The 13959-nt window shown below is 35.5% G+C and overlaps 1 protein-coding gene across 2 annotated transcripts in view; it reads right to left on the bottom strand.

Moving 5' to 3' along the window:
* Window positions 1-13959, bottom strand: part of ITGB1 (integrin subunit beta 1) — a 43373-nt gene that overhangs the window by 12947 nt on the left and 16467 nt on the right. Inside the window, exons 2-11 of one of the 2 annotated variants that reach the window (XM_032180845.1) lie at window positions 10737-10806; window positions 10416-10501; window positions 8664-8886; window positions 6560-6730; window positions 6021-6259; window positions 4977-5132; window positions 3746-3841; window positions 2719-2808; window positions 1702-1842; window positions 1378-1580 (exon numbers count right to left, since the gene is read on the bottom strand). In XM_032180845.1, coding sequence (XP_032036736.1) covers window positions 1378-1580; window positions 1702-1842; window positions 2719-2808; window positions 3746-3841; window positions 4977-5132; window positions 6021-6259; window positions 6560-6730; window positions 8664-8886; window positions 10416-10501; window positions 10737-10806 — 1475 coding nt within the window. Of the gene's footprint in view, window positions 1-1377; window positions 1581-1701; window positions 1843-2718; window positions 2809-3745; window positions 3842-4976; window positions 5133-6020; window positions 6260-6559; window positions 6731-8663; window positions 8887-10415; window positions 10502-10736; window positions 10876-13959 lie in introns of those variants that run through there. The other variant, XM_032180844.1, reaches the window with a different exon arrangement.

Genomic DNA, 13959 nt, shown 5'->3' with positions numbered 1-13959 from the left:
TCTTATCCACAGGTCTGTTATCCCCTGTGTGAAATCATGGGGATGCTAATAACAGTGATACCAAGTTTAATAATTCTTTCTACAGTCATTGATGGTTCCTTATTTAAAGGAAACACCAAAAAAGTCTTCAAAATGAAGCAATTTATTCAGTGTTTATGGTCTGAAGCAGTTATTCCTCAACTTACTGAGTATTAAGGAGTTAAGAGCCATATGTCATTCTTTCACTCAGTTCTCTACAGTCATTAGCTTCACCACAAAGATATTAGTCAGTCCTACACCAGACGTCCTATGAACTTGAAGTCAGTAACTTCTTTATTTTCAGTCACATAAATAATCGCATATTAAAGTATGAGGAAAAAGATTTATAACTCTTATTTCAGCTACAGTTCACTGAGCAGGAACCGGTACTGTTTTCTGAAGTCCTGGATCTTGTTTTCCTTGGGAACTACTTAATTTTGTTCTGGTCTTTGCACTCTTGTCTCAAGGATTTCCAAGAAGAGACTGTTTTCATTTTTGCTGTAGGTTTCTTGGGAAAAAAGCCTTAAACTTTGATGTACTAGAGGTCAATTTCCAACTACTCTCCTAGTGGTGTGTAAATCCAGAAAATCCAGTATTATTTTGCTTGATTTTCAAATGTGTAATGAGAGATATACATCTAATCTAATGACTATGATTGGCAATAATGGAAATTTTAAAGGCATAGGTACATAAAAGATTGCACATAAAGATTTATATATGCATGTAATTAGAAGAAATATCTTAATAAGATCCTAAAAGGCTAAAAATAACATATGGGAAGAGACTGAGGGAGAAAAAGTCATCTAAAATAAAAGTCGCAAAAGAATAGCTACTTTACTCTTCCCTTCTATGGCATAATTGGTGCCAACCTAGGTAGGAGCTCCTATCAAAACCTAGGAAGACTTTGAATTTCTTGAAATCAGCAGAATTCACATTAGAAAGACAAAATCAGATAAGTATTAATATTTGAAAAAATATCACAAGTTAATTCTACTCATTTTCTCCCATAACTCCGCTACATTAGATAGACCTTAAAATTAAATGTGGGAACAAAAAAAGCATTAAGGCCTATAAAGATATAAAGGACTATAAAGTCCTATAAAGGACTAACCCAAGGCCACATTCTAATTCTGATGTGTGCAATAGCTCCAATATAATTATCGATATTATAAATTCCAGCACAAGGATTATTTGCAGATATATGACAGTACGTCAAGATGTCCTAAAAGAAACAGGTTTGTAACAACAATTCTTGTTCCTTCGCTCAAAAATTATTAAAATCAAATAAACCTTAATTAAGTAAACCAAATATAGATCATATTTCCCATTTTCAAAAATAAATAAGGTCTATATATTTACCTGCATGCACCACATTCAAATGTTCCATTCCCTTCGTGGCAGGCTGGACTATTAGGTTCTCCTTCGCTTTGACACTGACATTCGCAGATGAACTGGAGATTAATTTCCACTTCTTCAGTGAATCCCAATGGTTTAATTTTAATTGTTTCATTTTGTCCTTTCTTTGGACATTCGTAAGCTGTTACATTAATCTCAAATCTAACCTGCAAACAAAAATACATGGAGTGCTATATTATTAAAAGAAACTTAGTAATATTTATAAAAGACAATAAATATTGGACACTTTTAACGAAATTTCTGAGTAGCACATGTATTGTAAGTTACCTCATCTCCTATTGAAATGTTAGAACATTTCCTTCCATCTTCTTGTGTGTCATTCACTCCATTCTTGCAGTAAGACTTGTAACTGATTGCCACTCCTTTTGGTAGCTTACTGTTTTCCAGGATCACCTCTGAAGAAAGGGACTAAAACACTTGCTATTAGCTAACTCAGAATGGAGTTGCAAAAGCATTTTGATGAACAAATACAGGACAGTCTGAACAAGGTAGCACTCTCCCTCACTCCTACTGATGCAGAGATATGCCAGGAAATGCAAGACATGCAGGAGAATGAGCATAAGAGGCTTTGGGACCTGATCCCAGTCCAACCTCGTGTTGTGCCCAGTGGCTCTCAACAGGAAGCACAAGTGGTCTCTGGCTCTGAGCACAATGAGGTCCAAGAACACTCTTCTCCCTCAGGTATGTTTTAAGCAGAGGGAAATGCTGCAGTGCCTGCCTGTGCCCAGCAGTCTGGGACACTTTGCCTCAGCCTTCCAGGTTTCTGGGATGGGCAACTCCAGTGTGCTGAGACAGACTGCCTCAGGGCTGCCCATCCTCACACATGGTGACCCCTTCTCACACCTGAGCCCTGCTATGCGTGGACGTTGGCAGACACTTGTTCTATGTACTCCAAAGGGGCAACAATTCTCATTTACACAACAGAGCTATGAAGAAAATATTTTGGAGCCAAATGAAAGAACCACTGAGGTTGATGGAGACATTTTCCAGGTTGAAAAATGGCCCATTCCTTTTCCATGTTAAAATAAGGCAAAGAGCCGAAGGTCCAAAAGTAAGGGTTATGTTTGTTTGTTTAAAGGGAAAACATAGATGATAAATTTAGAAAGAAATAAAGAGGTTAAGTGACCGTAAGCGTGTATCTTTCTAGTCATCTAAGCTCTGATCACCACAGTGCCTGAAAGTCTAATGTGGTTTTACTGCACTGGCTGTATAGTTACATTTTAGAATACAAACTTCCTGTTTTGTAGAAAAAATTAAAATCTACCTTGGAAAAAAAAAACTCACATTGTATGCATCAATGATCAGCTGAATCACATTGCTGGAGTTTGAAGACAACGTTCCCACTGCTGATTTTGGTATCAGATTTTTCAGTTCCTGTCAATATTTACAAAAGTAAAAGGAAAGTTACAGCTTGACTAACAAACTAAGTATAAATTGTAGTGTAAGTACCTGTATGGTGATATAATGCTTTACTGGATTAACTAATCAAGATCAAGTACTTCAAAAAGTAAAGCTGAAGTGTTGTCATCGTTCTTCATGATTTTTGAGGTTATACAAAGGAATACTGGAATAAAAAAAAATATCCACCTTTCTCTTCTGCATTTTCACTTTAAATTTGCCAATTAAAACATTCATTTTATGGTAACAGAATAAAACAGAATAGAATAAAAGATGTGCTCTTGCACAAATTTACCACACACATCTTCAAGATCTTAAAAAAGAAGCACAACACTTCTAGAGATAGGTATAAAAAAGATGATTTCCAGTGGAAAAAAAACTTCCAATTTGAATACAGATAAAAGAAAGAAATATACCTTGATGAGGTATATACCTTAAAATGAGGAAAAATAAGCAACTCTTTTAAATAGTAATTTCTTATTTCATAATCATATCCAATATTCAATTTTAACGATAATGAATATAAATAGAGCAAAAAGGACAAAGTATGTTCTTTCATAGGTGCTCTCCTAAGCTATTTTGTTGTAAACATGTGCATAAAAAGTAGTATTGCAAATATGTTCTCCACTGCCTTATATCTATAAAGGTATAAAAAGAGATAAGGAGGATCATTTACTGAGGAAATATGAGATCTGTTTCTTCCTTGGAAATTACTAAGGTGTTTGGTATCACTTTGAACAACCTAAAAAAAGGCTTAATAACAAAAACATAAATAGCAAAATACTACTGTGATCACTTCCATCCATACTTGTTTTAATTTCAAATTAAACAACTTTAATTCAGTCCAAACCTGAAGTCTCTAATTGGTTGAGGAAAAATAAGTAGAGACCAGAAATATGGTACTTATCTTTACCTTATAAACTGCCTGAAACTCTTCAGTAACAGCAAAAATTGTCTGAATATTGTTCTCACTAAGCTTCTGTACCAGATGAGCAATTGAGGGATAATCCTATTAAAAAACATCAAGCATAAAATGCAATTCAAAGTTTGTACACAAAGTAGAAAATCAGAAACATTTTGACAGTAGAAATACAAATCACTTCTAGAAACATTCATAAGACTTATAACTAGCCAGCTTATGTTACAACTCTAAAGAAAAAACAACCCCACAAGCAAACAATCCTTGAAAAGATTCCATATATGCCCCATGAAGAGAGGTGATCTTTGAAGGTACAAGGTACAAGAATGTTATCCTATTCACTGACATTTAAATACTCCAATTTAAATTCCTAATCTCCATTTTCTCCAAAAATTATCTTTGATAGTTTTCCATATGACATCTCTGTGAAAATCACTAGCTTCTGCACTGTTTCATAAAGAAAAGATTAAATAAAACAATTAATTGTAGGTCGTCATTAAACAAGCGCTCTCAATTAGGAATACAAACATGGAAACTTTGTAAAGCTTATTGTGTTCACCCTATCAAGTAAATGTTCTTCATTTCACTTTTCATCTGCTTAACTTATCAATAAGACATGGTAACAATGTTGTTAAACATATTTTTTATCATAAATTTTGTAGCATAAGATGTCAAGCAGTCAGAGTTCTATCATTTCAATTACAAATAAGTGCAAAATTGATTTAAAAATTACAAGTATACAGTGAGAGTTCATGATAAAATGATTCAAAATGGCTAACAGGCATAAAATAAAATCAAAAATAAAATATAAAAAATAAAATACTTATGAACAGAGACTAATTGCAAGCAGTTCATTTGGGCCCCAAAGAAAATACAACTAGATATGATGTTATAAATAACTGGACAGTATTAGAACTACTTCTGAACAAGCAGACTAATGAAATAATAAAATATTAGGACAGAGCACCAGTGGACAAGCAGAGTTATTAACTACCACAAATCGTAAAGTGAAGTTGCCACTTCTTGAAGTTTTTGAATTAAGACTGGATTAATTCTTGCAGTTTTTGCTTTACTTAAGCTAAAGTCACTTGATTTAATACATAGGCAAATAGGTAAAGTTTAAAAGATGTAGCATTCTGAAACAGTGCCAGTTTACTAAAATGATTTTTTTGAGCTTAAACACCAGAAAACATAAATTTCCCTACAAGACAATGCAAAGACTTACATAATAGTGGCTCATTGTGTACACATTATTTTCCAGGTGACATTTCCCATCATTTGGTAAAACAATTCCACCAAGTTTACCGTCTCCTGCGAAGTGAAATCCAGCATCCGTGGAAAACACTAATAGTCTTGTAACATTTCTCCATCCAATTTGATCCTTAGGAAATAATAAAAAAAAAAAATTTCAGTATTCTGCACCACTTTCTTTTATATTAATGTGGACCAACAATGAAGAGGTAAATACATAATAAGGCAGACAGACTTAGGAGAAGCCATATAACAAAAGCATAGTCCTGGAAACTGTAATTCACTCAAATCTTAAAAGCACTTATATTTAATTAAATGTCTCCTGTAAAATATTATCTGTAAGATTTTCACCAAAGGCAATAAACTTTCTTTCTGCACTTTTAAAATAGGACTCCATATAGTTTCATAAAGTCCTTACTTCATTGATTAACAATATATTAATATAGTAACAAAGCAGTAAAGTAGGATATAATTTTTGAAGAGTCTATATTGTGCATAGAATCGTGTCAGAACAGAAACATCAAAGAATAATGAAGCGATCTAGATCAGCTCTCCAAAAATAAACAAAAATCTGTTTTTGATCTACTTCTGTCTAAGAAGCTAGTAGAAATTAACATTCACCAAGCTATTCTGAAACATGAGCTAGAAAAAGCGTAATGACTCTTTGAAATCACTGGATAACAATTGTCTGTTTAGAATTCCATGCTTCTGTGAGCAGAATTTGACTCTTCTTTTGCAGCAGCCTTTAAAAACATCATCTTTGCAACATATCTATCTGATGTGAATACAACCTGTGATCACCACCTTCACATTTGCTGGCTTCATTCACTCACTAGAGGTCTCCACAAAACAAATCAACGTATTCATGCAGCCTACTTTACCCTATCTTGCTAGCACAAGCATGAGAAGTTGAAACTCAGGTCAGGCACCGTAAAACATTATTAGATGAAATTGTTTAAATACAGCCTTAAAGTATCAGTTAGAACAATTTTATTTCAGAAAACTAACACACACTTACCCCACAAACTGCAACCTGCATTATTGCATCAAATCCACCTTCAGGAGAATCCAAATTACCAGAAATGTGCTGTTTACCTACAAGTTCATTAAATCGATTTCCTTCACTGGTAAGACTGAGCACATTTTTATAGCTAAATGGACTTGTACAGTTCTGGTCACCTGTACAAGGATTTCTGAGTTTGGCTGGTGTTGTACTTATATATGGCATCACAGTTTTCTCCACAAAAGAGCCAAACCCTAGGAGAGAATGAGAAAAACCCTGTAAGTTGAAGAATGGAATTCTATTATTTATATTGTGATACAGTACAAATTCATTATGGCTGATCTGTTGTTAAAAATAGCTCTCATACTTGTTTACATTCTACCTTCTCCTTCACAACTATTCTCATATTCCTCAATAGTTTCTACATGCTAGTATATTTGCCATAATACTGCTAGTTTTTTAAAAAAGAATTATTCTTCATATGAAGTGATTTTCACTTTACTGATGTGAAAAACATCAGGAAGGAAACTTTTGAATAAGCAAATCTTTCTTACCAATTCGAAAGTCTGAAGTTATTTTTTGCATTTCTTGCATCAGAGCTGTTCCGAGACTTTTCACATTCTCTAAGTCATCTTTCATAGAATAGGAGAGGTCCATAAGATAGTAAAGGTCAATGGGGTAATCTTCAGCTCTCTTAAATTTTAATGAAAATGTTTGCGGTTCCCCTGTTTCAGAGATTAAACAACAAACAGAAGCCATTAAAAATTCTACAATAACTACATTGGCAAGAAAAATGTCTTTTTAAGGAAAGTCTTTGAGATATTGATGATGGAGGTTTTGAGCTAGTGGTTTTTTTTTTTTTTTTTCCTGTTAATTGAAATAGTTAACGTTAAATTATGATGAAAAAATTTTCAAGGAGTATTTATTTCAGATGCCCAACTTTACATGTCAATGCATTTCATTTCCCCATAGAAAATAATATCCTGATAAAACCAAGCCTCTCTTAGCTGCTGTAATTTTAAATCTCGATGCTTGCAATAATTTTAACAATCTAATAGCATAAATTTTCAATATCTATTTGTATCCAAGATGACTGAAGAAATCCTAAGGGTTTAGTTTAGGAAAAACACTTATAATAGGTTTATAAAAGAAAAATCAGTTCTGGATAGAATATTTCAAGTTACTTTGCATCAAATACAGGCTGAACACAAAAACAGTAGTCGAGATAATTGGTTACTGTCTGTTGCAATTGTAAGCCCAGACCCTGTGCTTTGCCAACAGAAGCATGTAGTTTCACTCTGATGTTGAAAGACAGTGCAGAAGAACTACCTGCAAGTTAAATGGAAAATAATTCTTTTGCCTATTGTTTATGAAATAAGGAATGGAATTGAAAGTTTTTTCCTTCATCCCAGCTTTTAGTCACTAAAGTGAAATGGTGATATTGCTGCCAATTAAGTCTGCTTAATAATTAGCAAATATTTGCTTAATATGAGGAAAACTAACAATCTGGGGAAAGCATAAAATGGGCAAAAGGAATGGGCATATGGATCAGGCAGCTATGCAGCACGTTTTATTTAAAACAAATAAAAGCTTTAGATTTTCCTTAGCTACTGTTTAAAAGAGCCTGCACAGAAAGCAAACATCCCCCTCTGTATGCACACAAACCCTAATCGGAGACCTTGTGACCAAAAGAAGTGCTCATAAACTGAACAATGATTTTTTGGGTTAATAGGTTTTGGTTGCCCAGGTCCCTTGTATGCTCTGCTGATCAAATTTGTGTCAACAGACTATTATTTTGTCTTTTGAAGTTGAAAGGGTCACTAGAACTAAACAGGGCTAATACCAAAATTGTAAAATAATTTTAATTCTTTTCCTTTTCTTCCCTTTCCTCACTGTGCTAAGCAGTCTCGGATCACGTTGCATTTATTGATGCAGTCCCCAACAAGCAGCTGGCTCCAAGTACAGGCTCTTATTCCAGGTAAATATAAGGTATTTTTGGACACTGTTACAGCACCTAGGAACTCTCCTTAAGGTCAGTTTCCATTATGTTCAAGTATTGTGTGAAATACTAGACTTGTTCCCCCACTCCCATTTTAATCAAATATTTCTTTATGGGTTTGAAATGGTACACAACTGCTTTGTTTTCATTCATGCAGTCTCATATCCACTTCTTTACCCTCTGGAAACTATTTTATATAGCAAACTGAAAATCTTGCCCATATTATGAAATCATTTGGCACAGACTGCCTAACAGGAGTACTTCAGGGAATAGCAACTGTTCTCATAACTTCTCTAGGTTTTTGCATGCTCCTCTACTTTTGTTACAAGAAGTCACACTGCAGAAAATCAACTGTAAAATGCTGAAAATAGAACAATTTAATTTTTGTGATATATCTGAACCATGCTGACATTTTTATGAGCTTTATCTATTTTCTCAGAAATTATATCTGGAACAAGAGATAAAAACCTCTTTTCTAAAAATCTGACAGTATTTGAATTACCTAAACACCTGGGGTTAACCTGAATAGTTCTGCTATTATTCAGATTATCGGAACAACAGCAGTTTCAGAAACAAAATGATTATACATTCAAAACACAAGATGCACTTGTGGTGGTGACGGAAAAATCATATGAAGACTAGAATGAAACTGTCCTTACCGACTCTTAGTTTCAGTACTAATTTTTGTGGCTGGATCTGTGTAATGGCCTCTGGTTTCAGTTTCTCTGCAGCACCTATTTTACGGTTTGTTACTTCTCTATCTTCAAGCACCTGTTTGCTACCTCTAGGATTTTCTATATCTTCCATAGGACAGCCTTTACTTCTCAGTGCTGCCAAGTCATCACATCGGGCAGACGTTGGTTCTCCTTCTTGCAAGAAGTCCTGGAAAAGAGGGGTGAATGAATATCAAATTTACAGCTATCTGAAACTTGCTATACTCTACACACAGTAACACTTTTTACAGTGACTCCATCCTTATAAAAAAAAAAAAAAGAATCCAGTAATAAAACACAGTTCTGAAACATGTTAAATTTTACTCAATGAAACAGTGGCTATAATTTAATCCAAGAGTTTGCATTTATGTATATAATCTGTGTAAAAGATATAAGCAAGATGAAAGTAAAAAAATATATATCCAATGTCACCTCTAACAGAAGCAGTGCATCCTTTTAAATCAGCTACTCCATAAGTGACAGCAGATGGGAAAGGCTCACATCTTCATGCAGTTGTCAATTAAGTTGTGAACTTATTTGTACAGCCTACTTTCCAATTACCCTCCTTTTTTTTTTTTTTTTTTTGAAAGGCTTTAATTAGAGATTACATAAGGGTACGTTGGTGCTCCACAACAAAACAATGGCAATATGCTGGCAGAGCAGTGGAAAGAAGGACAACAATCCAAAAGTAATATCCGTTAGCAAAGAAAAAAAGTAACTTTGCTCTGAACACAACTCAACATTACCTCAAATCTTCAAAACAGCTCTAAACTCAAATATAAGTAAACAAGGTTTCTAACTGAGGAGCTTGGCAATTCTGATTTTTCCCTCCCCCCAGAATACACATGTAAGTAAATATATTATAAAGTTTATCAGTTCTTGATGAGAAGCTGACTAAGACCAAATAAATAAAATTTGGCCAAATGAATCTGAGAGCCAAATTTTAAAGTCAAGTCAGTTTACTAGAAAAGTTTAAAGCTTACAAGCTGATCCAAGTGACAGTAAGTTGGTAACGCATGGAATTAAGTACACAGTATCATCTTACAGCAGGAAACAGGAAAGTTTCACAGTTTTCATTAACAAACCAAAAAAGTGCTCTAAAGCACCTTTCCTTCTGTTTCTAACCTGAAGACACTTCAACTCAACTTTAGCATATACAGCACATAATTTAAGATTTAATTTTAATTACACAAGCTTTCTTTTGAAGGTTCATACTAAAACAAAAAACCCACCCCCACAAACCAGTCTCCCACCCCCAAGTCTACCAACAACAGATGGTAGATGTTCTAAGATTTGAACATCTTTCCTTTTAAACGCAGACCTTCACTCTCTTCCTCTACTCCACCTATGTCTAAGTTTACCTTTTACTCTAATGTCACTGAAAGCATATAATTAAACATACCCAGACAGCCTCCATGCTGGAAGGATATGAAATAGCTATGATACAGCTTGTAGGGTCTATATACATTTAACTTTTAGAAAAGGAGAAGTAAACACATTGTAAAAAGATCTACTCAAATCAGGACATCAGGAAAATCATGGTACTGAATTTTTATGTACTAATACATAAAAATAGCTCTTCCAATTGAAGAGCTACAGGAAATTATCATTAATAAAAATGAAATTTCTATACATTTAAAGTATTTATTTAAATTTGAAACCGAGGGAAAAAAATAAAAGGAACTGTACAATACTTACTGTTTTTTTACACCAACCACAGTTCGGTCCTGCTTGTATACATTCACCACATGATTTTGCATTAGCTTTTATGCAGTCACTTCCAGCTATGAAAGAATACAGATAGGTCACTTCATTTATAAAGACATGCTGACAGTAATACAATTTTAGTTTGTTTCATACTGCCCCTGTAAACTAAGTTCTACATGTTATGACTAAGAGATATGAGCAACATCTTGCTAGGAGCACCCATCTAACCAATACATTTATTGGCACAAACAACTGCTAAATACATAGTTTTAAAGCAATATTAAAGTAGTGCAGTGAAATCAAATGATTTACCTTGCTGAGCAAATCCGCTCCATATCAAGCAACAGAGGATGCCAGCCCACGTGAGAAATTTTAAATTAATCTGAAATACAAAACCAGACAAACAGATTTTATGATTTATTGTGACCAGTAAACAAAAATAAAGTTGCATGGAAGTACACACATGCAACTGTTTCAGAGGGGATAGGAACAGAGTAGACTCAAACCAGATGTTCCTATCCACACCAACTGGACAGACAGATGAATTTTCATCTAATACAACCGTATTTATAAACCAAACTCTCATTTATAAGACATCAAACAAGGCAGCTGCTACTTAAATTCTTTTGAAACACTCTTGTTAGATAGCCTCTTAAGATACAAGAAATTTGGAAATTCTGTTCAGTCAGGGCAAAAAACAAAACCAAAAACCCCCAGCCTATTAACACCCCATGCAAAAATATCTATGCTCTGAATGTTACCAGGGAAAGACTTCAAAATAAAGATACCTGAGAGGTATGAGAGAAATACAGCTTCTCTATTCAAGCCTCTGCTTTAAGGTAAGAAAAACTTCAAGGCCCTTTCCAGAATCTTTTCCTAGAAATCTTCAAAGGGTATTTTACAGCCTAACTTGGCACCTTATACTCCAAACTAGAAATTTCCTCTCAAAATATGTAACCTAAAGCATCCTTGATATAAATTCAGCTTTTTTTTTTTTTTTTTCTTCTTCTTCTTCTTTAGGGATAAGGATAATTAAGGGGTACCGTTCTTATTAATGAAAAAACTCTTTACTCTTTTTCCAAAGCTACAAACCTTAATGAAAACCTGCTCCAAAAAAATAAATACATGCAACCTTTATAATCTGTAAGTTTTATAAGATAAGATTTGAATGCCTATAAACCACAACTTAAGGTCACTGAACTGTAATTTTCCATAATTATTAGACTTCACTTATTACTCCAGAGTTAGGACTACTGACTAAAAACAGGTTTCAAACAGACCATTTTTTTTTGGCCAAATTTTATTCTCCTCCAATAGTAGATAGCCACCCGAAATCAGTTTTCACAAATTTTATACAACTTTGAAATTTTGGTGTTGTTATTTTAAATTCCATTTCTCTATTATTCATTATAAGAGCAAGAACTTGGAGCCTGGCCACCAATTTCCTTTGTAGCCCTAAAATGTTACTGCTAACTGCAGCCTTTCCAGGCATCCTAAAAATACCAGAATTCATAACAAGTTTTTGTTCTAAAAGCTATCTTGCAATTTAGCCAAGAGAATCTCTTAAAATGAACCTGCCATTTTCTGGAAGAGGTACCATTATTCATATAAATTAGCAGCAAAGAGCGCAGTGCTTAAATTAGCACAGCAGTTGAGTTTTGGTTTTCCCACACTGATTTAGGGCCATTCATAATTGTAACTTTGCATATCCAGGCCTAACTTAGATGGGACAGCTGCTCTAAAATCTAGTGGAGGTTTCAAACGGGAGCCAACCCTTTGTTAATAGATTTTATCCAACAATAATGTTAGATGTTTCATATTTTTCTGACAAATCATTTTGGCCCACTTTTGCCTTCAGCGGATCCTGCAGCCAGAGGGCGGGGGAAGTTTAGACGTAGGAGAATTGAGAGAATTTGGTGTGGGATAACTGCTAGATGGTGGGCACAGGCACAAAAGAAACTTCTGGTAAAAAAAAAAAAAGGAAACAAAACAAACAGAAAAACTGAACGGTGAACTACACCCAACCCAACTTTTGGGCATTACTCTTTGCACAGCTAACTCGGCTTTCTCCCTCTGGCCATCCCTTCAGAGGTGTTGCTCCTTCATGAACACCCAGCATTAAATGGGCTGTCTAAGCAAGCCCCTTCTAAATCAAATGTGTGTGACCGCAAGCCTTGCTGAGAGGGTAAGTGTGATCCAAAAAAGAGCCGAGGTGAGAGAAAGGGTGTGATGTTGGTGAGGAACAGCAGTCAGAGGGCCACGAGCAGCCCGGAGGGGAAGGCCTCACGGGGCTGCTGAGCTTCCTTCTGGCCTGGCTTCGCGGAAGCCATGTTGTGTTTAGCCAACCTTACCCCCACCAGATGAAGGGATATACTGCTGCCATGCCTTAAGTTTTGCTTTAAGTACAGCCCAGAAACGGGGTGGTCTTTTCAGTAAGAAAAAAAACAAGCTGCTGGCATCAGTTTAGTACTGTCTTTTCTGTTGGCCAAGATTATAAACAGTTCACCTTTTTAGGGCAGACTAGCAGTGGATGCACAGCAAGCCCATGCAGACTATATAAATAAGCCAGCAGAGATGTGACACAGTGCTAAAACTATGACTAAGACGATTTGGAAAAGAAACGTTCCTGTGGAAATGCATCCACATGATGAATGCAGCTCTGGGCACCGATTCCCCGTGAAGTTAACGAGGAAAATGTCCTTTCCCTTTCCCATATAAGGCCGCCGCGGTGCCTCTCCTCAGCTGCTCGCCTGCCCTCCCACGTGCTCCGGCTCACTTCCTTCACCTCCACCGCTGAATGGCTTTTCCATCTGTGAGGGCTGGAACGACTTCAGGAAAGATTTGCTGGTGTGGATGCTGCTTGGACTGCGAACCTCCTCCTAGCCCCTGCTGCAACCTGTTCGTGGCGGTGTCAGACCTGCTTGCCCTGTGGGTCACCGCTCAGCACTCCGGATTGCCGTGCTGCCAACTTGTAAGTGAAGGGAATAAGCAAAACCCAAAACCAGTAACGCCCAGCTACACCAGACTGTCAAAAGGAGCCCTTGGAAACCTCTGGCGGAACAGGAACTAAATCCTGCGTTGGTATTCAACCACAGAATATGGGAACAGAAAATAACCCATTGTTACAAGGAAAAAAAAAATGAAGCTTTTTGCACAACTTTTATATATTTTCCTATTACACTTGTTGTTCCCCTTTTAATTAAAATCCTTGAAAAATATCCCATAATCCTTGAAAAAGTGATTTTTCCCCTGAAAAAGCAGCTCAAAGCATTCAAAAGGTAAGCTTGCCAAGAACTGAAATCTCTCTATATTTAACAACTAAATCACAACCTGGATCCTTTTAAAAAGGCTGCAAATGGTGTGCTGTTGTAAAGCTCATTTTAAAATTATTTCTGTATGTTTGCTAACCCTAATCTATTTTTGTTAAATATTTTAGGAAGACAAACACAGGCATAACCTTGAGTGCTTGAACTAGTTGCTTTCCAAGATTTTTCACTAAGTGCCTCATCAAACAGTAATGTTTGAATAGACTTTT

This window comes from Aythya fuligula, chromosome 2 (assembly GCF_009819795.1).
Source record: "Aythya fuligula isolate bAytFul2 chromosome 2, bAytFul2.pri, whole genome shotgun sequence".
In the NCBI taxonomy this organism is placed as follows: Eukaryota; Metazoa; Chordata; class Aves; order Anseriformes; family Anatidae; genus Aythya; species Aythya fuligula.
The sequence above is the reverse complement of the archived record's forward strand: the minus strand, read 5'-3'. Positions and strand labels throughout refer to the sequence as shown.